The sequence below is a fragment of the Neoarius graeffei genome, chromosome 7, assembly GCF_027579695.1.
Source record: "Neoarius graeffei isolate fNeoGra1 chromosome 7, fNeoGra1.pri, whole genome shotgun sequence".
Taxonomy (NCBI): Eukaryota; Metazoa; Chordata; class Actinopteri; order Siluriformes; family Ariidae; genus Neoarius; species Neoarius graeffei.
This window is the reverse complement of record NC_083575.1, coordinates 50,807,275-50,832,958: the sequence shown is the minus strand read 5'-3', so window position 1 is coordinate 50,832,958 and position 25,684 is coordinate 50,807,275. Positions and strand designations below refer to the sequence as shown.

The following is a 25,684-nucleotide window of genomic DNA, read 5'->3' as shown; positions in this document are numbered from 1 at the left end:
TCATGCACTCAGTTTCAAGAATGAATAGCCTTCAATACACTTACAGTACTTTTCTTTTTCTTTGCTGGGGTGGATTATTACATTGCTGTGTAAATAAATGAACTTATAATAAACTGATTTATTAATTTAAGGTTTTAAAAATATTTAAATAATCCATAATTCTTAAAGATTTTATTGATTCATTTTTAATTTAATACATTTATTTATTGCTGTTCAATGACGTTAGGTTCCACAAGTTCAAAAAAGTGTGTTCTTGGAAACCTCATTGCAGTTCAAATACTAAAATACACATAAGAATGGCATGTAAGAAAACATTAAGGACATCCCAAAACAACCACATCTTCCAAATCTTGGCTTTTTGACACTTAATTTTTTAATTTGTTGTATAAGTTAGTCTATTGTTCTTCAGTACTCTTTAGTGATCACATTGTAAAATCATACAGAGAGAGAGAGAGAAAGAGAGAGAGAGAGAGACTGACTGATCTGGAAACACTTTGAGTCTGTAAATGTGAACCAGAGTTCAATTCCTGATGTCTTCTCTATATTGCCGTGTCTGTACTGAGCCCTTAGGAGCCTGCATGCTGTTCATGGTGTAATTACCTTACTTTAGAAACATGGAATTGATCACAGTTGGCTGCTTTTAGGACAAGTAGCTGTTCTTTCATTGGGAATATGGCTGAGATAAAGAGACACCCAAAGATGCAGTCAGGTAATATGCTGTATTTTAAACTGTTTGTGTGTTTGTATGTGAAAACGTGATCGTAAATAATGATTAGTTGTACGAGACAAATAGGATGGTTTAAGTCCAGCTCTCTGCTTACTTATAGAAGCTGGCCCACTGGTCACTTTTTATTCTAAAATAACCATGTTTTCAGTGTAGTTTATTTACAACCAGAGGGCAAAACACTAGTTCCAATTAGATATGTGCTTGGCCCGTATCCAGACTCCTCAACAGTGCCAGCTCTTGTGCAAGAGTCTGCTCAAGGAAAGAAGTCCTTCGAATCTCCCTGGCCCACATCTGGTTCTGTTTCTACTTTTGCCCTGACAGTATGGTTCTGCTTTCTATCCACCTGACTTTGATACAGTTTTATCTCAATCAGCTCACTGTGCTAAAGGCTGCATAACAGGCAGGACTCCCAGAATGCCACTCAGGCACATCAAGGTGGGCTTCCCTACCTTACGCAATTTTGGCATACTAGAAAGGTGAAGTAAAATCTGGCTGAAAAATAAAAGTGTACATAAACGCTTACCATTGCTATTTGTTTGTTGTTTTCTTCTTTGAATTAAACCAACTCTTGTCCTCCTCATTAATGTTTTATAGCTTTGAACCTCATTAAGTGATGCATTAAATGAAAGACTTTAATTAAAGGCTAAGACTATTGAATGTACTTTGAACAACAATGTTAAATTAAATATGTTTTGAATTAGGCTTTTCCATTGAAATTATGAGATAGCCACCCATCATTATTGGTGTGGCAACTGTTTTGTTTTGAAAACTTTATTGTTGCCCACCCTGTAAAATCAGGAATTTAGTAATCATGTTAATGTGCACATCTGGACTAGGAATTTGTGTGACTTTATTTGGGTTAAATGCGGCTGTATAGTAGGAATTTTATGTTTACTGGATATACGCACCTATACTTTACTAACTACACTAATCTGATTTTAGTGATCTGTCCCTGTGGGTTTGTTGAGTCATAAAATTTCAGGTTAAACTGAGAATCATCCCATTTCACAGTCACATAAAGTCCTTGACATTTCCAAACAGATGTTATAGGTATTTCATCATACAGACATAGAAGTGCTTTAACAGATTTCTGTGTAATTTTCAGTATTCCCTGAGCATGTCTAGATTTTTTAAAAGTGTAGTGTATCACTCATAATATACTATATACATACCTGAATATCAGTCATATGCTCCATTTTATATCTATAAAATTTATCTTTGAGTGGTGAATGTGTATTTCACGAGTGAGCGAAGCAATATTTTTCAACATGAGAAGATAAACTTCATATCTTCGTGCCACCATGTAATGTTCCTTTTATTATATAGACACATCCACAAAAAAATGCAAGTTAATCAAATTAATTTTAATTTTGAATCGGTTTGCTATTCTAACAACGCACGTCTAGTCAGCGGGAAAAGACTGCAAGTGACGTCATCAGAGTGAAATATCGGAAAATATGCTACGCAGGTCCGGGATGTATTTTGTATGAAAAATATGAGTTTTTCAACACGAGAAGATAAACTTCATTGCTTCAAGCCGATGTGTGATGTTCTTTTTAGTATATAGACACATTCACAAACAAAAAGTACCTAAATTTATCAAAACAATTCATCAATTTCCTCATGAGTGAAGATGTTGGAAAATATGTTACTCAATGTCCTGGATGTAGTTTGCATGAAAAATACGAGTGACATATTTCCCAGTAAAACACCTGAGTGTGTGTGTGTCTGTATATATATATATATATATATATATATATATATATATATATATATATATATATATATATATATGTGTGTGTGTGTGTGTGTGTGTGTGTGTATAATTAAGGTGGACATATATGAGTATGGTAATATAAGTAAATGCATCAGCCTTGAAACCTTTGCTCTCCTGGTACATCACCCACAATTTGGGCTTCTTCAAATCCCTCAGGGCCATGTGAGATGTCTCATCTGCTTCTTTTTAAACAGAGGAAATGAAGTCAAAGGGCACTGAAATATTTGTGTTTATTGTCACTGCTCTTAACCGATAGAATTTCAAAACAACCAGCGAGCATGTGCTGGATAAGTTCAAGTTATTATAGACCATCCAATGGCTTTTTCACTAAAATGCTTTCCTTGGCACATTTCTGTGTTTGTGTCTGCCACTATTCTCTTTGTGGTGTGCACTGATGAACCGCTTACAGTTTGTGTGCGTAGTATGTAGCAGAATTTTTTTTCCTGCCTTCTGCTTTAGAAACTGCCTTTTTTCCAGGTCACTTCTTTGTGTGTTTGTTTATCAGGAACCAAGGAGCTACATGTTGGACAAAAAAAAAAAAAAAGAATCCAATTATTGATGACGTTACAGTGATGTACTATGAAATCCAAGATTTAATTTAATTTCATACAGTCTGAACTGTAGAAAATATTTGAAGCAAAAATAAAAGAAATACTGAAGCAAAATGTTAAAATCAACGTCTCTGTCGAATTCAGAATAAATTCTCCATCTTGAAAAATGTCAGTAAACAGCAGAAAAAAAAATCTATATTTTGTGTCACCACTTGTCCGCGCAGGTACAGTACAGTGTCATGGAGTTTAAATCAGCTGGCAGGTCATTTCCAGCATCTTGGAGAACTTGCCTTTAATCTTTGCTAGACTTTGACTGTAAAATGTTTTTTTAAGACAAATGTTTTTCTGTTTCTAAAGGTAGTTCCAGAAAGCATCAAGCCTTCTTAATATCTGAACACAGAAGACATAAAAACAAATATTTAAGACAAACATTTTTAAAATAATTTAGGGTACCTTTAGTATAGTACTATACTTTAAATCTGTACTGTATTTTAAAGTGAATTTTGTATATTTTCACAGAAAATGAAAATGCCAAAGTTACAACTGTGTCTCGCTTTCTCCCAGCCAGGTCTTTAGACAAACTGTACAATTTTGCTGACTGCGCCGGCCTGCACCTGATCTTTGGGCTCAATGCCCTACATCGGAACCCTGACAACTCATGGAATGCCTCCAGTGCATTGAGTTTGTTAAAGTACAGCGCTGGCAAGAAGTATAACATATCCTGGGAGCTGGGCAATGGTAAGTCTGTTCATAATACTCATAAGACTCATCTGAGGCTGTATTTGTCTGTGGCAAAGAATCACATATTACCGCGAGCAGTTAGAGTTCTCGTCCATGCTGACATAGCATAACCGTTGAACCTTGAAAAAACAATAAAGCAATACTATATTTTTATTCATCCCGAAGCTCTGTTGTGCCTTAACTGGTAAGGACAGACAGACAGAGTTCTGGAAATCATTACCACAGTTGGAGTGCACAGACTACCAGTTGTGAGAAAACTTTTTAGTCAGATGACTTGCATAAAGAAACACATAAACATGTGAAAATTAATACTGAAATCGTCTTGAACTGAGAAACCACTAAATAAATGATGTTTTGCAGTCACTCCAATGTGCTAAACTTTTACTCTATGTGGACTCCATTTGACGTGCAAATGCTGTAATGCTTTGAATTGAATATAAGGATTTGACAATTATTATACATATATGTATGATTTTATCCTTTGTGCAACAATTATACGAGCACTATTATGTTTTAAAACAACTTATAGCACAGTGCAGTTTAATTCTCAAATCTGATTGTTCCAAAAGTATCAGTTCAGTTTTGTTTAATAGCACAGATCTGATAACAGTGCTGTTTTATTTATGAGTGCACTATATTTTATATTAATGCAGATATTAACAAGTCTTGCAGACATCCCGCAACTCACATCCCAGTAAATACATCTGTAAATGGATTTTTAATGATGTCATTCATTAATAAATTGTAGATTGAAAAATTATAATTGATATAAAAGGAATAAAATAATTCAGTACGTGCTGTTATTGGAAAATAATTAAATTCTGGGTGGCAATGTTTTGCTTTGCAACACACTGGATGGGACACCAGTCCATTAAAAGGCAAGAAACGCACACATGCACACAAATAATTAGTGTTTGTCAAGTCACACAACACTTAGTGTTAGTCAGTTCACCTACTGGTATGTTTTTGGGAGGTGGGAGGAAACCGAAGAACCCAGAGGAAACCCCTGCAGACATGGGGAAAACATTTGAAACGGTACACAGACAGTAACCCGAGCTCAGAATAAAACCCCAGGCACTGGGACTGAGAGGCACCAACACTCCATGCTGCTCCACCATGCAGCCCCAGTGGTCAACATTTTAATTTAATTTTTCTATTTGTAAATTCCAGTATTTAAGGGTTTATGAAAAGCAGTTACACTTTTTGGATTGTTCTCATTATGCATACAGCAAGAGCAGCCATCATGACTAATAGAAAATCTGTTAGGAATCATAGTCAGGTTTCATGAATATGATTCATTTTCAAACAAATGAGCAATCCAAAAAAATTGGAAGGAAACAAAATATTTTTTTTCTTGGGGTTCATGTTTATGAAGCCACCATGATATATTAGAACGCTTTGGTATAATAAACATCCTGTGACATATGGACAATTGAGTACATCTGTAACAAAAATGCATCATTTTGAACCTGTGCTTTGAATGAAGATAAAATGCGCTGTTTATATTGTGAAGCTCCACACTGGCTAAAGTTTGATAGACAAATCCTTCTAATTTCATCATCTCGTGATCAACACAAATAATGATACATAACATCACGTTTTGCTTTATGAATAGCTCTTATGAGTTATTATATGAAGACTCTATTCTCACTGTTTTTAAATGGAAAGATGAATTTTGTCATAATTAAGTTCAGTCAAATTGACCACACGCAGTACATTTTCAGTAAGCCGCAGCACAGGCAGAGCCTCACCGTCATGCTGCCTCATACGCAGATGAGAGTCAAACACAGGTCTCACCATTTACACTAACAAACAGCACAGATTGATGAATAGAAAGCATTTTCTACTGAAGCATTTTAATTAAATAATTCAATTACACTGCAGCCATAATACCCCTGCATATATCTTAAAAACAACAACAACAACAACAACAAAAAACCCACTGATTGAGACATCAATCAAAAGCATATAATATGTGACCGCAAGTCCATCTACTGACTGGTATATTTGCATGTAACATCCAGAGCATCCATAAATGAGCCGTTTTATCAATTATACCATAGTTGTTACCCAAATATACAGTATTTTTATAGAATGAACACTGTCTTCACAACTTCAGGTCAACTTACTTGAAAATAGGAAAGAAATCAGCTTCCTGTGGTTTTACTAATGTGCTCATACTTGTGAAGATTATTTTCTTTCATATTTCATCCTAAATTTAAATATTAAAGATTCAAGATTCAAAATAGCTTTATTGTTAATACACCCATATACAAGTATACAGTGCATTGAAGTTGTCTGATCTGATATTTTAATAGTCAACCTGATTTTTAGTTAACAACACTCAAGTTTATTGAAATCACCAGAGTTCCTTATAAAAAAGATATATTAAACTTACAGTTTGCATGTTCTCCCCATGTCTGCGTAGGTTTGCTCCGGTTTCCCCCACAGTTCAAAGACAAGAAGATTAGGTAAAATACCCAGCCACTGGAACTGTACAAGACAGTGCATATTAAGTGCTGGTCCCAAGCCCAGATAGACTGGGAAGGGTTGTGTCAGGAAGGGCATCCGGTGTAAAACCTATGCCAAACCAAATATGCGGTGCAGATCTGCTGTGGCAACCCAGAACGTACGGGAGAACGTACAGGAACATATAATAATAATAATAATAATAATAATAATAATAATAATAATAATAAAACAACTTACAATATATATTAATATGTTTATATATGAGCTTATACTGTATTTATACTTAAAACTTGTGAATTATTGCACTTGAGAATTTTAAGGTAGTTGATGTCCAAACATTTTTTTCTAAAAGTCAAGTTATTACAATATACAGTAAGCAGTTTTGATATCATTTATTCATTAAATCAAGGTAATGATGACTATAAGATCAGTGTTTCCTATTTCAGACACTCAGTTTTATTTGTTTCTTGTAGAGCCCAACAGTTATCGCACCATGGTAGCTCGTTCAGTCAACAGCAGTCGACTGGCTCAGGACTACATTCTGCTGAAGACACTGCTGCAATCTGTCCGCTACTACAGCCGGGCCAATCTCTACGGGCCTAACATTGGCTGTCCTCGGAAAAACGCAATCCTGCTACTGGACGGGTGAGTGACTGTGGCAGGCTAGTGATTGCATTTTAATATGGTCTACTAGCATTATGACTTACCCAATAGATACTGTAACACTGGCCAAAGAATAACTACAATAAAAGCTTGTCTACAGCCATTTTGAATCTATTCACTTTGTGAATCTGGCATTCCCTCAAAAGTGAATTGTTTATGCAGATGTTCACATCAAGTTGGTAAAACTTGCCAAGCCCAGTTGGGAGAAGAGCAAAGACATCTTTTCCCTCAAATAGATTTAAATATTTTTTATTTTCTTTTATTTTTTATGTTATGCCTTCTGGCAAACATAACGAGAGAAAAATAAATGTCCTAGATATCAAGAGCCATGGTTATAGTTTCTTTTTCTTTATTTCTATGTGCACTTAGTACTTATCTTCAAACTAACCTGCTTTTATACCTCACCAAAGTAGACTAGTTTATTCAGTTGTTGTGTGGTTAACAATTTTGTATCTCTAACAGGGAATTGTCTGGATTTCATCCATAACCATGACATGCAACGGAATCAAATTAAATCACTGTGAAAGAACACAAAGCAAAACAAAAGCAGTGCTACTTAATGGTTGTTTTTCATAGACCAGCTATTAAAATAAAATGGCATGGATTTAGTTGACAGAAAAGAAACTGTTCTCAGCACAGTGTAAAGCAATGAGATGTATTATATTATTAGATAGTGTATAAAATATTATAATAAGCAGGAATAGTGAAGTGAACTGATTAAGGAAAACACCTGGTTGACAGTGCTAGGTCCCAGTGACCAGTCGAAGACACATCTGGATAGTGATTGATATGTTACAGCACCATTCAATGTGCTTTGCTCTCTATGTCCACACAACATTATACAGTAGAACCTTTGAATTTACAGAGAGAAAAATGAGATTTGAGCATTTTATTTGGTTATATATGAGTACATTGATATTTCTTTCTGCTTTGTATCCAAAGCCACTTAATTTGAACTCAGCTCATAAAATTATAGTGCTGCTCTGGTACATTTCAAGTTTTTCAACAGTCTTGTAACACTTAACTCATGAGCTCAGGTAGCAACTCCAGCAGTATGCGAAGAAGGACTCAGAATATTTTTACTCTTGAACCCGGGATTTACAATAAATTCCAACAAGAGTCTGTTTATTCGGTGATAAGAAATATTTGTACAAGGTCTGTTCCATGACTTTGATGCTCAGGTGCTTTAGCAGGAAGAGCATGCCTGCCATTGCCTATTCAAAACAAGACATTGGGTGGAAATTCTCTTTTTAAAACGTATTTTCATCTAATTCTTGCTGGTTGTGTAAAGTAATTTCATCATTAGACCCAGGTTTGGCCCCACACCAAGACTTGAATAAACTACGGTGTGCATCCCAGTGCTGTCTCCTGACCTTGGATTGTTGGAAAGACCTATGACTCTTAACAGCAGGAGATCCCATGTGAAGAATGATGCTTCTGAAATGGAGAGCAGAACACAGAGAATGGAATATGTTCATGTGGATGTGTTGCTTGCCTATAATGAACTGCAGTTCTAAATGGTTTTCTACACTTCATCTTGTTTCTCTTACTGCTTCTGGCGGATCTGAATAGGGAAGTATTTGTTCATTACTGAGCCATTTACTGAGCTAAGACAGACTTGGTACCTTCCATTACGCAGTGATATTTTGTCTCATACTTAGATACAGAGGTGGACAGTAATGAAGTACATTTACTTGAGTACTGTACTTAAGTACACTTTTTGAGCATCTGTACTTTACTTGAGTATTATTTGTTTGGGAAACTTATGACTTTAACTTCACTACATTTGAAAGACAAATATTGTACTTTTCACTCCACTACATTTCTGTCAAGGTCCTCATTACTCGTTACTATGAAGCAGCTTTGAAAGTGGATGTTTTTTCTTTTCTTTTCTAAAACATGATTTTTTTTTCACAGGTGACACTGAGACAGCTTATCAGTAATCACTCGGGTCATGTCACGTCCATAGACTGGATAAAATCAAGTTCAGTGATTTCTCAGCAGCATTATTTGAACATGATCAGTTGATGGCCGAATGGAAGGAGGCGGTTCTTCTGGGGAATGCCAGAAGGACCGCCCATGAACCCATGTTTCAGTTTTCTGAAAGGATTAAAGATTCATTTCATTTTAAATGTTTGCTTTGTTTGCCTAAAATGAACCACATCACAGCCTACAAAAACTTGCTGTCCAACCTGCAGAAGCATATTGAGGGATATAAACGTTTTATTCCAAGAGAAAGTTTGCAATGAAGCTGTCCGTGCTTTTAGAGCTAGTGATAACATTGCAATAGCTATGCAGTCTGGCTAGTCAAATGACTTTCTATGGATTTGCCCACCAAGTTGCCGTAGCCTTGTTCATGGCTAACAATGCATAGCTAATTAACTTGGACACTGTTAGTTAGCATGTAAAAACAGAGTTACGCTAACATGAATAACGTTAACTTATCTGAAGTCCTTTCAGAAATGTTTTAGCATAATCTTGCCAAATAAACAGAATGTAGAAATCTTTCTTTTCTAGTAATGTTAGATACCCAGTATGATTTTGAGTCTGAAAAGAGTTTGCTAGCATGTCAGGTGGAGCCTCACTGACTAGCTAGCTTAATGTTAAACCACCATGATGGCACAGCATGCGTTCATTTTGTAAATCCAGTAAATCCAGTCGGTTGCTTCAGAGGCATTAGGTTTTGTAAGTGTTGTGGCAATAATGATGCGTTGACAGAAAATGTACTTTTAATACTTAAGTATTTTTAAAAGCAAGTACTTCAGTACTTTAACTGAGGCAAAAATTTGACTGTCCAACTTTCACTTGTATCGGAGTAACATTTGACCAGTGGGATCTGTACTTTGACTTAAGTAATGAAGTTGGGTACTTTGTCCACCTCTGCTTAGATATCACAAGCCTATAATTTGAAACAGTATATAATAAGCATATTGCTTACTTTGATTATGTTGACAAAGTTAATGGTGTGTTAATAGTTTTGTGCTATAACTTATAACACAAAACTTGACAAAACTTATAGGTTTGCGCTATAATATTTTAAATAGTTTTCTACTATGGGTGGTAAAAGAGAGCAACTGGACTTGCTTGAAGATACTTGAAGACATTTCACCTCTCATCCGAAAGGCTTCTTCAGTTCTGTCTGACTGGTAGGGAGCATCAGGTATTGATGAGGCTTAGATGAGCTTTTCATCCATGAGAGGATAAATACCTGATGCTCCCTACCAGTCAGACAGAACTGAAGAAGCCTTTCGGATGAGAGGTGAAACGTCTTCAAGAATCTTCAAGCAAGTCCAGTTGCTCTCTTTTACCACCCACAGTTTACCATGACCTGGATGACTGAGAATCTTCACAGACATAGTTTTCTACTACTACTACTACTACTACTACTACTACTACTACTACTACTACACAGACACAGGGAATATATTTCATAATTCTGAATATTATTACACAGTGTATGTAATGCAAAATGCAAAACAGTGCAATCTCTCACTATGGCTTATCTTCAGTTCCTCTGTACTACTCCAGCTGGGTTCACCCAATGGTATTAAGAAAATGTTTGCAGTTTCATTTGAGAATGAATCAAGAAAAAGAAACATGGCTCATGCTGAAACTATTTACACTATATCATGGCAAGGTCTCTAAGCAACAAGGCCAGCTGCCACTGCATCACAAGTGAAAGAAAGTTTTAGTGATTTATACAGTTACAGAAGTTATTATATTGTGGTGATTCTTTCAGAGATCTTGGAATTTATATGACAGGTGTTTTGCCTAAGAGAAGTTTTGTATGGTTTGCATTTCTTTCTCATGGCCACATACTGTATGTCTTATAAGAAACCTTCATCGTTCTTTCTTTGTTAATGCTGTGTAACACTTTCTGTCTCTATAGCGGAGCATATCGCAACCATGTTTATGTTGCTCCCAGTGGGTTATTGCTGGCGCTCGTTGCACCAGGGAAATCCTCAGTCAGCTAAATGAAGTGTCACTCGATTTATAGTGTGGCTGAGCAATACTCCACCTGCATTATCCCTGTTCTCCAAATCAAGGAGTTCACCCTTTTGTTCCTTATATAATCGCCCCTTTACATGGTAGTGACTTATATTAGTGAAACAAATGAATTCTTTTTAGTGGCTTATATAAGTTGCATGCACCCATTTGAGGAAATATATAGTATTGGTATGTTTATCAGATACAAAGGGCTCATCTTTAAGTGCATAAGTACAGAAATAGAACTTTTTTTGTTGTTTGTTTAAACAGTTATTTAAACTGTAACCTTCAAAAGTATGGACATGAGGTAACCACCTGAGCAATGATTCTTTCATGAGAAGAAGAACAAATTATACCAACAACTGTGCCTTATTAGTGCTGATTTGTATGGGGGGGGGGGGGGAAGAGCATCATTGTCTGGTGTCTTTTTACTGCTCTGAGAAAAGATTACTCTACATTTTTCTTGGCGTCTATTATCTGCCAAAAAGCTCTCAGGATTTGAAGTGCCTGTATTTTCCGGTTATTTGTGTTTTGTGGCTATTGGCTATGACTTTAACATGTGGGGTAATGAGACCATTTGTAGACAGAGGGAGTTTGTTAATCTAATTGATTATTGTACAGACATGACCAAGCCACACATAAATATGTCGTTGCCTTGTTAGGAAGTGACATGCATGAATGCCTCCTGCACACAATCAGTGGCTGTCAGCAGCACATGTCCACACTGTCCACACACACTCCATTTTTTTTAAGTGATGAGAAAAATAAAATGTTCATTACTAATGTTCATACATCAAATGTGAATACACCTAGTGTGAATACATCAAAATAAAATAGAGTAAAATAACAGACATATTCAGTGATCAAAAGTGTGAAAACTATTTTGTATTTTAGATTTATCATAGTAGGCTTTATGACCATTGTGCAATGTTGCCATTCCCTTTACCAGTTTAACAAAGGAGCCACTTGGGGAACTCCTTCAACAGAATTGAAGAAATTGCTGAAACTTCATTTGCTACTTTTCGTACATTTCATATATAAACTATTAGGTGGAGGGGGTAGAGAATTAATAAATGTCATTTACATTTTTTAAATGTACATATGATGTGTGTTTAAAGATGTAGTTTTGTTTTAGAAATAAATTGATAGAAAGCATTGACTTTATTAGTTACTCTATGTTTCCTGGCGACTTGTCCAGGGTGTACCCCGCCTTTCGCCCGTAGTCAGCTGGGATAGGCTCCAGCTTGCCTGCGACCCTGTAGAACAGGATAAAGCGGCTAGAGATAATGAGATGAGATGAGTTACTCTATGTTTTCCTTAGGAGAGAAAAAAAATCAGGCTGCGTTCACTGTATCCAGGTGTATTCTAAACCTGAGTGGTATTGTACATTTAAATTGAAACTTGTCTGTGTACATTGCAGAAGTAGTGTATATGTTCCACAACATCTGCCATAATTTCCTGGCCATGAACTGAAATTATAGTACTCTTAGTGACACTCAGGGGGAAAAAAAACAAACCTAGACAGAACCAGAACCTTAATTCTACTGTGGTCTTTCGACGCCTGCCAGATACTCGGCCTCTTCACTGTGCAGTTTCTTATACTATATCTGACCTGCTCTTCCCTTCTCATGTCATGGCTAACAGTGATGAACATTTGACCAATAACCACAAGTGTTTTGCCAAAGATTTTTCTCAGAAATAGACGTCACCCCTTGTTGCTACCAGTTGGGGTTTAGATGGAAGTGAAAAATCATCAAAGCTCTGCAGACAACAAGGTCTGCTCGGCTGGAGTGAGTGTGGGGAGGAAAAATGAAGGTGTGAACAGTTTTACTGCACACATCACAGCTTTTCCTTCATCAGAATGACTGTTTAGAAAGAGAGGCCTTCTCAGAGTGAAACATGTTGCCTAAAAAGGATTGTGCAGATTTTTTTTTTTTTTTGCTAAACTGTCAACGCACATCTGTTCAGAGCCGGTTTACACACTGCCTGAACGATCACCCGGCACTGGCCATATAAACAGGTTTCCCATGTGACATTGGCTGCCTGTACCAGAGTCAGTCATTTACAATTGCAGGCAGACAGAAAAAGCAGCTGTAAATAATCTATACATCCAATACTAGATTTGTACTCGCCAACTGAAATATCCCTTTATTTTGTCTCATAGGTTCATGAAGAACGGTGGTTCTGTTGTTGATGCAGTTACGTGGCAACAGTAGGTATTCTACCCTTTCATTTTTCTACACTTAATCTAATTGCAGTTTACTCACTAGCGCAATGGAAAACAGGTCTAAAAATGTACCTCTATGTGATTACCTCTCAAATCACCTATTTAAAAGCATAACCAAATCGAAGAGTCTATATTTGTAACTACAGATTCAAATAATGTACCACTTGGCAATATAGAGCTCTTCCTCAACCAGTTCACACTCCAAAACTACTTCGAACCACTTGCTGTGTGTACTGCAGTCCATAATTGCTGACACCTGTTTGATGGGAACGTGTGCTAGGAGGTACAGCACACACTCCCTCCAAAAACATGCACACCTAATTTAGTCCTTTCTTCCTAATCACATTAGGAACAATTACTTTGATGTGATGCAAAATTATTTATTCTTGTCTGCATCTGGTTCCTATAGAAGTCGAGCTAGCTAAAATCAAACATTGGTTTTTAAATTTCTGTATACAGACAACAGTTTACATCTGTTTTGTTGGTTGATTTAATTTATTCCGAAGCAATACATTGTGCAGAATGTGTGTGCAAGCCAAGAAAAAAAAATGAACGCTAACAGAATAAAAATTAACTAAATATCTTATCCTTACTGTAAAATGAGTAGGACACATAGTATTGTGTGCTACCGTTTATTTCCTTTTCTAACCAAATTGGTTGTGCATACAAATGTGTTTCTAAGATATTAATTATATCATAAATTTTAATTAAGAGCATGACCTTTTTCTTAAAAAGATAAAAATAAAATGGCTTGATCAGGGTCTTCAGGAAGTCAGCAGAAAGTTGAGCTCTTTAGATGAAGCCCAACACGCCTAAGTGCTAAAATGAAGTTCTTCCTGTAGCATTATTTCTGTGTTGTTTCTGAGACAGCATGGCTTGTGTGTGCAATAAAGCCTTTTTGAATGGATTTTATTCTTGAAGCATGTTTCAGTCAGCTTGTCGTTGGACAGTATTTGGATGTATTCAACGATTAGTTCGATGCCCAAACGTGGTGAGAACAGGTTGCAATTACAGAAATGGACATTCCTTAACTGCAAAACTTTATGTCAAGGGAAGTTAAAGATCACTGCAGGCTGCCGGAGATAATTATAATAATTGTAATATACTAGAATTGCTATATAATTACAATTCTTGCTACCCGCACATTTTACGATATGGTCAAGTCATTTTGCAATACATGGATCAGTTGTGAATTGTTAAATTTGTTAAGCATTGTTTTAATCTTAAATTGTCGTAGTAATTAGAGCTCATAATTTCTACATCAGGTGTATACAGTATTTAAAAAGACCTAAAAATATAAGGGCTTATATGAGTCTGCTTTATCCCCTTCAGGTAGGTCATCTCTGTCTATAGCGAGACAGTGGGTTTGAAGAGCTTTATTCCTAACCTACCAGAGTGGACTCATTAATCCGGAGGTTAGCCCTAAATAAGGGAAACAGAATGAAAAAGCAGTGTCAGTGGAATTGAAAACACACCACACACACTGGCAAATTCAAACCATATGCTTTCACACATTTACCTTTGGGATTATACAGTTATTATACAGCTGGGGCACCTTGATTTCCACCTTCCATGACCTACAGAAATACAGCATGTATTTAAGTCTTTGACCAAAATTCATCCTTGGTTGACTCTTTTTTTAAAACCTGAATTATATTTTTTTAAAAATACAATAGACTGTTGAGAATAGCCACAGAGCTTTTCTTATTCGGTATCAACAACTTTCTGTTCTGTTATATGTAGTCACTATTTCGCAGTGTATCATGAAACACATGCAAAGTATTAACATTTCTCTCTCTCTCTCTCTCTCTCTCTCTCTCTCTCTCTCGCTTCAATTCTTAAGTATTTTTATAGAAATGTACAATATGTTCAACATACGGCCAACATTGTCTGTGGGTTGATCCCTACTGTAACACACACCCTGATCCTGAAATACCACTAACGCAAAAACACAAACTAAAGATAATGAGGAAGTCAGGCTGAATACATGATTAGTAATGTTTGAAATGTAAAAATAATGAAGATCGGCTGACTTCACAGTTGTGCATCCCTAGTTCCTGTGAGAATGTACATTTTGAGGGCCAATGTCAACACAAGCCTACCAGTTCATAATATTTCTAAGACTTTCAAATGATTTGCTCAGAAGGACTCCACAGAAGCCTCCCACTTTCGTGGCCCATTCACCAGATGGTCAGTGCCATCGCTGCTTCTGTATGAGCTGCTCTCTCCTCATTTGACATGACCAGAGTTGACCATCTGTCTTGACATCTTAATACACTTCACATTCTAAACCTGTTAGCTGTTCTGTTCAGAAACCTGCAGACTCACCTGGGCTAAGTTTCCCAAAAGCATCGCAGCACAGAGGTCATCGTTCAATGGTAGAGGGAGCATCATAGTGAACACTCTCTCTTGCAGTTAAGGTCTTAATTTTGTGATGCTTTGGGGAAACTATGCTTTTAACTGTTATAGATTTTCATAAAATGGAGCATGATATTGAGGTTGGTGTTGCACATTGTCTATGTAAACATAAAGCAGTGCCACTATCAGTATCTATATCTATTTAGTGCCCCAAATATCTGTATCTGTATTCAGATTTAAATCTCAAGTAGGTGTGGCCTAAACATAATAATAATAATAATTATTATTATTATTATTAAGAAGAAGGACAACAACAACAACAACTTTATTCATCACACACTTGTGAAATTCTTCTCTGCATTTAACCCATCTGAAGCAGTGAACACACACATGCACACACACGTGAGCAATGAGCACACACACATACCCAGAGCAGTGGGCAGCCATGCTAACAGCGCCCTGGGAGCAGTTGGAAGTTAGGTGCCTCACTCAAGGACACCTCAGCCCAAGGCCGTCCCATATTAACCTAACCACATGTCTTTGAACATCATATTATTATTATTATTATTATTATTATTATTATTATTATTGGGGTGGCACAGTGGTGTAGTGGTTAGCGCTGTCACCTCACAGCAAAAAGGTCTGGGTTCGAGCCCCGTGGCCGGCGAGGGCCTTTCTGTGCAGAGTTTGCATGTTCTCCCCGTGTCCGCGTGGGTTTCCTCCGGGTGCTCCGGTTTCCCCCACAGTCCAAAGACATGCAGGTTAGGTTAACTGGTGACTCTAAATTGACCGTAGGTGTGAATGTGAGTGTGAATGGTTGTCTGTGTCTATGTGTCAGCCCTGTGATGACCTGGCGACTTGTCCAGGGTGTACCCCGCCTTTCGCCCGTAGTCAGCTGGGATAGGCTCCAGCTTGCCTGCAACCCTGTAGAACAGGATAAAGCGGCTAGAGATAATGAGATGAGATGAGATTATTATTATTATTATTATTATTATTATGAAATCTGCCCCTGGAAACACTGTAAGAAATAGAAGTACATGTAACCAGTATAAACAAACCTCGAATCTAATTTAAACCATGTGACCCTAACCAGCCGGTTACTAAAGATGAATAAATGACTGTGGTGAATCAGCGTCATCTTTTTGTCCTCTAAACTTCTAATCTGACCTGTTGCCCACATGAAAATCGCAACCTGCATTTTTATTGTTGCATCTGGTGGGATCCCAGGTCTGATGCACACCTTTAAACTTAATCACCTTTCAGGAAAGCTTTCTAAATGCAACAAACAAACAAATAAACAAACAAAAAAAGAACTATGCACCTGCTATCTGTATCTGTATTTCTATCTGGTCATTCCTAATAATATATTCATATTAGGTTACATCACTACTGTGCATCTTCAGAATGCCCTTTCTCTTATATATGTTGTGTTGAATGATGCAATGGTGCCATTCTTAGTGAGCTGTACTCTGGCCTGCAGTTTTTACATCGATCGGCGCGTGACTAAAGTGGAAGACTTTTTGAAGACACGCCTTCTGGACACCCTGACAGGACAGATCACAAAGGTGTTAAAGGTGAGATTCTCAGCAAGAAAGTGTTTGCAATAATGAAAGTCATATTGCTGATTGTTGTTCCTATTTTACTGAGAGAGTACATTGTGGGCTGCTGGTTTATTATTGTGCTCTTCCCTAGCACTAAAGACCTATAGGTTTGTTAGAGTCGGGCACTCAGAGGCAGTAAACTCCCACTTGTTCTCATTATCTCCTTGCTTCTTAATTATCACACTGTGCTCTTTCTCTCATTTGCAGCATCATAACAAGCCATAGTCAGGGTGGGTTATTGCCAAGGGAGCAAGGGTTAAGCCACAATAGAGGAGTGGGTCTTTGAGCTGGAGTTTCAGCTTACTTAATTTGTTTCTGTGCCACATCACACCATAGCTGTTTTAGGAACAGCTCCTCTGGGGATATGTTGTGCCGGGTTTCAAAAGAAAGCCGTCTCCCATGACTCTTTATCTCTAAATACACAGGTATCAGATTTTACATTTGTGGGGCTCACATCTGGATGTGTTCTGAATAAAGGAAAAAAAAAAAACAGAAAAAAAGAAATAAAGCTGACTCAATTTACAAACATCAAATAAATAAAAGCATTCATTTTTTAAGGTTAATTCATAACCATTATCAATTATGGCAGTAGAATAGCAGTTAAGGTCAAAAGTTTGTTTCAAATTAGTCATGTCACACTCATACATAAAGATGTGTCCAAAAAGATGATACGTTAGGCTCTTGGCCACTTTCTGGCAAATAAGAAAAAAGTATATGGCCCCAAGAGTGTTTTTCCTCATTCTTGAATATTTGGTGTGTTCTGAGACATTAAGCATCTTTGCCAGCCTTAATGAAAGCCAACTCATATTTTGTGCTTCTCTGACAGCATGCATAATATGGGAAATATTTCCCAAGCTTTCTTTAGCATTGACACTGAAGAGAGCCTAATCTTTACTTCTGGGTGGATACCAAATATAACAATTTATTTTGTCCTTGTTATCATTAAGATCACATTGAGATCTCCAGTGATGTTACATGGAGTTAAAATCAAATTGGGAATTCAATAAGAATTCAAACGCTATCAAACAAACATAGAGCGATATACTATAAATGCTGTCTATAAGATGGATACATGATTTGGAAACATTATACTGTATTATGTGCACTATAATAACTATAACTGAACCTTAGGAATATTAAATAATTGTACATTGTGTATTATCAAGTACTTAGGGATAATCCTTTAAGAATAGAACAGCAGGATCAAGATACTTGGCAGTAATAATACTGACATCTTATCGCTATTGATATTGTCTATCATTATCCCTTCAGTTGACTGTCTGCTTTTTTGCTGTCTATTGTGAACTGTTTAACATCGTTCATTTCTAAATTCTCTAACGTTCAACTCTTTCCCGTTTTTCCTGACAAGCATTTTTGTTTATTTCTTTATTCTGATAAATAGACAATATATTAATTCAAAACATATCCATTCTTATTTTAGCATTCTGGAGTCCCAAAAGTGTAACTGTCTGTGGATTTTCCCTAATGTCAACAGATCTCAAGTGCAAAAGAACATAATTGGCCATGCTCTCTCTGTGGGAGGGGAGACCTTCCTGTCTCCATTACAGATGTTTGTCGATCAAAAGAGTTATAGTAATGCTTTGTGGGCAAAAGTTTAAAATTATATAATAGGAGAGCTAAAGAAAATTAACTTTCAAAAAATTTTGCAAATACCAACACATGGTGATTTACCAATTTATCAGGTACATGTACAGCTATAACATCACTCAAATTGTTACACAAATTACTACATTTACTTACTATATGCATTGTAAACTATTTAAATATGATGTGTGATACAATTAATAGCAATGCTCATGGAGTTCAAATGTGCAAAATATAATTTATTTTAGTGGCTTGGCATTATTGCTGATCTAACAGACAGGGGTGGGTTTCCCAATGGGCTAAAGAGTGAGTTTAAAGATGCTCTCAGCCTTACAGTAAGAGGCTTTCGGGATACCCACCCCAGCTTTGTCACTCTGGGCTCTTCCAGCAGAATGATTTAAAAATATTGAGTAAACAAAGCAAAAATCTACCACTGAAAGGCAATTTTGAAAGCAAAGATCAAGGGGCTCAAAAGAGGATGGCAAGACCTGTGTAAATAAAACATCACATCTGTTTTAAACACCAGTATGCAGAATATTTAAATAATATTGGTTGGCGTTGAGTGGTATATCAGATATATTCCATTCAGCAAGCATGATATTGAAAGAGTTGAAGAAGAGTTCAATACCATGTTAGCTGAATGGAATATCTGATATACCACAAAAAATAGCCAGCCAATATTATTATTATTCTACATACACATTCCTTTCGGGTGTTCAACGCGTCTTTCTCTTTCAAAATTCCCTCAAAATCTTCCGTATTTAATGAAGCAAATATGGCAGCCATGTTTGTTTACAAATTGTCACAGTCACTCACTAGCGTGGAAGTTTTATGTCTCTGATGTGTGAAGTCATGTTGTCTTGACAACCATGCAATATCGTAAACCATATTCAACACTCATCTCCATTGGGTAGAGTGGTGCAATACACGTAGGATAAGCGATATGATAACAATATTGCATGCTATCAAACCAAATGAATGAAACCCACTAGAAGGGAATAGAATACGTGTTTTTATTCCGTCAAAAAAGTGTCCTGTATGTTTAATAATATTTCATATCGCATTACTGATCAGACTTTGCCTAAAATGGCCTACAACAGCCAAAGACAACGCTGGATGTCAATGTTGTAAGACAAGCACAATACAAACCAGACTGTTGGTAAAGTGGAAAAAAACAACTACTTGGATTAATTCAAGCACCTTATGCATATGGAATGATCATAAGCAGCACGAATCCACAGAGCCATCCAGTTTGATGTGTAAAGTACAGATAGGTGATGTAAGAGTGGTTTCCCTTGCACACATTAGTGCCCCTAAACAATTGTAAACAGCATGGTGTATCGTAACACTGTTTCTGACCAAGTTTATGGTGAGTTTGTCAACACTCAAACAGGCAGATCCAACATGATACTGCACCATGTCACAATGCACCACCACCACATGGTTTCAGGAATGTGTCAGGGAGTTTTCCTTGCCTCAGTGGCCTGTATAGTCTCCGGATCTCGACCCTGTGAAGCATCTTTGGGGGAAGTTGAAACACACTATTTACAGCAAGTCCACACAGCTGTCCAATTTACAGCAATTATTTCCGTATGGTGAAACATTTCTGCACATTGTCCTGTAGTATCCATGTCCAGGCAAACGGATGCTGTTCTGGAGGCCAAAGGCCGTGTAGTACGTGTCTAGATAGATGTATCTGTGTCTCCGTAATTATACTCAAACTCAACATATAATTTAAGCTTTAGTTACTAAATTTAAAGTATTTACAAGTGTGATTTTTTTTCTTTTGTGTAGATTGTGAAGATGCATGCTCCTCAGAAGAGGGTGTGGTTAGGAGGAGTTGGTCCTGCATGGGCTGGAGGCATCAGCAATTTGTCAGACACATTTGCAGCTGGACTATTGTAAGCAACATACCATCATCAAATGAAACTAATAATGATGTGATTTTAACGCAGCTGCACAGCTGATTTGTCCAGAACTTCTCTGGAACTTTCTTTACTATGCTTTTTACTTACAGTAATCCACTAATATTTCTGAAGTACACTACTGTTACTTCCTGGATCCTTCTTATATATCTTGCATTATCTTGCATCTAGAAAATTTGAATGCACAATGTGTCCCATGAAACAAAAGCTGTTATTTACAGAACTTGCTCAGTATGTTCATCCTTTTAATGAATGGTGGAGGCTTATATGGTATTATCATTGAAACCAGCAGATGGACTGATTATCTCATCTCATCTCATTATCTCTAGCCGCTTTATCCTTCTACAGGGTCGCAGGCAAGCTGGAGCCTATCCCAGCTGACTACGGGCGAAAGGCGGGGTACACCCTGGACAAGTCGCCAGGTCATCATAGGGCTGACACATAGACACAGACAACCATTCACACTCACATTCACACCTACGGTCAATTTAGAGTCACCAGTTAACCTAACCTGCATGTCTTTGGACTGTGGGGGAAACCGGAGCACCCGGAGGAAACCCACGCGGACACGGGGAGAACATGCAAACTCCACACAGAAAGGCCCTCACCGGCCACGGGGCTCGAACCCGGACCTTCTTGCTGTGAGGCGATAGCGCTAACCACTACACCACCGTGCCGCCATGGACTGATTAGATTCTGGAATTGACACAAACAGGATCAAGGTCACGGCAAGGTGAAATCTCTGAAATAGTTTTGCTTCAATAGCTTCCTTTTTGTGTCATACAAAGTTACTCAGACATGTTCAGGATGTTCGGCTGTTCAGGAAATCAATCCCTGGTTTTGGCTAGTTACAGTTTTTGCCATTGGGTTGTCCGAGTGTCTGTCTGTGGGTCTGTTCGAGATTTTCATTAGTATGGTACCGCAAGAATAAGTGGTTGAATGTTTTATCATTGTCATTTGAATGTGTCATGTAATGAGCAGATGAACCAATTAGATTTTAAAAAAAAATTGATCAAGCAAGGTCAAGGATAGGGCGGCATGGTGGTGTAGTGGTTAGCGCTGTCGCCTCACAACAAGAAGGTCCGGGTTCGAGCCCCGTGGCCGGCGAGGGCCTTTCTGTGCGGAGTTTGCATGTTCTCCCCGTGTCCGCGTGGGTTTCCTCCGGGTGCTCCGGTTTCCCCCACAGTCCAAAGACATGCAGGTTAGGTTAACTGGTGACTCTAAATTGACTGTAGGTGTGAATGTGAGTGTGAATGGTTGTCTGTGTCTATGTGTCAGCCCTGTGATGACCTGGCGACTTGTCCAGGGTGTACCCCGCCTTTCGCCCGTAGTAAGCTGGGATAGGCTCCAGCTTGCCTGCGACCCTGTAGAACAGGATAAAGCGGCTAGAGATAATGAGATGAGAGGTCAAGGATACAGCAAGGTCAAATGTCTGAAATAGTTTTTCTTCACTGGCTTCATTCTTGTATGAAGTATACTTTAAGAGTATTTCTGGCATACAAATTAGTAACAAGTGGGACCAGATTTGTAGTGGAGGCCTCGTCAACGCCATTGGCATCAAGTTCTACTTGTTTTTGAATGCATAAATTGCTACAAGTACAGTTATTGATGATTATTTATTATTCTATCCGCACTCACTGGATATGAGCAATCGTGCACTCTGATTGGCTACTCTACTACTAGGCTATCAGTTCATATACTGTGAGTAGAGAAAAACAAAATGGCGGAGTGTGTTGCTGAACCAACTGAGGATGAAATAAAAACTTTACTTGAAAACACCCCCCGCAAAAAATACAAAAAAGCAACAAAATATGGAATGAAAGTATTTGATGGTAAGAACATTTTTTTTCCACAAATTGCTAGTCATTTCACCTTTTTTTTACATTCTAAGCAGAAATTATTTTGTCAGTCGTTTTGTATAAATTTTTTATTTATTGAATTTGCAAAAAATAAAAATGCTCTGTTTCTCAAAATCCAGTGAATGTGGCTAGAATAAAACATTTATTCCACTCAATCTCATCATACATGGCTTATAGCCAACTCATCAGTATGCGCCTCGTCAGCTATCAGCTCATATACGACTCGATTTCATGAAATAACTGTTAATTATTTTACATTTGAATAAATATAAAGATATGCATGAACCCTGTGATGCTGGATTTACAGTGGTGCTTGAAAGTTTGTGAACGCTTTAGAATGTTCTATGTTTCTGCATAAATATGACCGAAAACATCATCAGATTTTCACACAAGTCCTAAAAGTAGATAAAGAGAACCCAGTTAAACAAATGAGACAAAAATATTATACTTGGTCATTTATTTCTTGAGGAAAATGATCCAATATTACATATCTGTCAGTGGCAAAAGTATGTGAACCTCTAGGATTAGCAGTTCATTTGAAGGTGAAATTAGAGTCAGGTGTTTTCAAATCAATGGGATGACAATCAGGTGTGAGTGTTTTATTTAAAGAACAGGGATCTATCAAAGTCTGATCTTCACAACACATGTTTGTGGAAGTGTATCATGGCACGAACAAAGGAGATTTCTGAGGACCTCAGAAAAAGCGTTGTTGAAGCTCATCAGGCTGGAAAAGGTCACAAAACCATCTCTAAAGAGTTTGGACTCCACCAATCCACAGTCATACAGAGTGTGTACAAATGGAGGAAATACAATACCATTGTTACCCTCCCCAAGAGTGGTCGACCAACAAAGATCACTCCAAGAGCAAGGTGTGTAATAGTCGGCGAGATCACAAAGGACCCCAGGGTAACTTCTAAGCAATTGAAGGCCTCTCTCACATTGGCTAATGTTCATGAGTCCACCATCAGGAGAACACTGAACAGCAATGGTGTGCATGGCAGGGTTGCAAGGAGAAAGCCACTGCTCTCCAAAAAGAACACTGCTGCTCATCTGCAGTTTGCTACAGATCATGTGGACAAGCCAGAAGGCTATTGGAAAAATGTTTTGTGGATGGATGAGACCAAAATACAACTTTTTGGTTTAAATGAGAAGTGTTATGTTTGGAGAAAGGAAAACACTGCATTCCAGCATAAGAACCTTATCCCATCTGTGAAACATGGTGGTGGTAGTATCATGGTTTGGGCCTGTTTTGCTACATCTGGGCCAGGACGGCTTGCCATCATTGATGGAACAATGAATTCTGAATTATACCAGCGAATTCTAAAGGAAAATGTCAGGACACCTGTCCATGAACTGAATCTCAAGAGAAGGTGGGTCATGCAGTAAGACAACGATCCTAAGCACACAAGTCGTTCTACCAAAGAATGGTTAAAGAAGAATAAAGTTAATGTTTTTGAATGGCCAAGTCAAAGTCCTGACCTTAATCCAATTGAAATGTTGTGGAAGGACCTGAAGCGAGCAGTTCATGTGAGGAAATCCATCAACATCCCAGAGTTGAAGCTGTTCTGTACGGTGGAATGGGCTAAAATTCCTCCAAGCCGGTGTGCAGGACTGATCAACAGTTACCGGAAACATTTAGGCTACATCCACATGACAACGGCATCGAGATTTTTTTTTTAGCGGGTAAAAAAAATATCACGTCCACATGGGCAACGGAGCAGTAAAATATCAGGTGCATATGGCAATGCAACGCTTGCTGAAAACGATGCAATACACATGCCACACTTCTACGTGCGCTGTAAGACGGTCCCATCGGAGACACCAGAACAATAGAAGAAGTAGGCCGCATGCGCATAAACCCCTTCTTCTGTTGTTGCTACGAATGATACACGCGAGAGTGCTGCTTGTTCTAGTCGTGGTTGTGATGTCATCGTAAACAAATCCGTTCTACTTCGCAACGGCGCCGTTGCCAGATTTTTCCACTCTGGAAACCGTTCTCAAAAAATATCATTTTGGGGCACCCAAAACGCCGGTGCCGTGTGGATGCCAGGCCGAAACGATAAAAAATTTTATCGGATTCACCTGAATCCGTTGCCGTGTGGACAGGGCCTTAGTTTCAGTTATGGCTACGCAAGGGGGTCACACCAGATACTGAAAGCAAAGGTTCACATACTTTTGCTACTCACAGATATGTAATATTGGATCATTTTCTTCAATAAATAAATGACCAAGTATAATATTTTTGTCTAATTTGTTTAACTGGCTTCTCTTCATCTACTTTTGGGACTTGTGTGAAAATCTGATGATTTTTTAGGTCATATTTATGCAGAAATATAGAAAATTCTAAAGGGTTCACAAACTTTCAAGGACCACTGTATAGGACATCCTATATTTTATATATTATCGTGTGAACACTGATTTTGTTTGTTTGTTTGTTTGTTTGTTTGTTTGTTTGTTTGTTTGTTTGTTTGTTTGTTTGTTTGTTTAGGTGGCTAAACACTCTTGGAATTTCTGCAATGCAAGGAATTGATGTAGTACTTCGACACTCTTTTTTTGATTATGGTTACAGCCATCTAGTGGACCAGCAATTCAACCCTCTACCTGTAAGTTAAAACTTAATCATCGTTTCATAAATGTGTATGATGATGATGTAGTCAGACCAAACCAATTAGTAAAAGTAAATAAATAACAAATTTCTAATTTTGATGTTTAAATTGTGACAAAACTCATTACATCTTTGCTATAAGATTGTGATAATTCTGATGACGTTTGATTGATTGAATATTATATACAGAAGGCCCAGTGTTGAAGTAATAGCTACAATGCAGGTGGGCACAAACTGGCATTCTCAAAACTTCAACAGTGGATACATTTCTGTGTAGCATGTATTGAAGCCAAATTAATATTTTGTTATTTTTCTGTCTTACCTAGACAGGCAAATAAGGAACGTGTTCTGTAGTATAAAACATGGACAACCTCTGCTTTAAGGGCAAACAAATTAGTGCAATGTTAATAATGGTTAGAGACCCTGAAGCTATACTCTGTGCCTTGTGAAACCCTTTCAGTCACATGAGCTGAGTGTGTGAGACAGTTCCTTCTCAGTCTGATGCCTAGACACTTTGCAGTCTTTTCCCGTGGGACCTATTAGCCAAGATGAAAGGTGTTTAATGGTGTTGAATACTGGGCAGCTG

General features: G+C 37.6%; 1 protein-coding gene across 2 annotated transcripts in view; it reads left to right on the top strand.

The window, feature by feature from the left end:
• Positions 1-25,684, top strand: part of hpse2 (heparanase 2) — an 85,567-nt gene that overhangs the window by 41,390 nt on the left and 18,493 nt on the right. For both annotated transcript variants that reach the window (XM_060925892.1, XM_060925891.1), the window contains 6 exons: positions 3,620-3,793; positions 6,742-6,913; positions 13,083-13,130; positions 16,984-17,077; positions 20,504-20,610; positions 24,982-25,096. In XM_060925892.1, the coding sequence (XP_060781875.1) occupies positions 3,620-3,793; positions 6,742-6,913; positions 13,083-13,130; positions 16,984-17,077; positions 20,504-20,610; positions 24,982-25,096 (710 nt within the window). The remainder of the gene's footprint in view (positions 1-3,619; positions 3,794-6,741; positions 6,914-13,082; positions 13,131-16,983; positions 17,078-20,503; positions 20,611-24,981; positions 25,097-25,684) is intronic.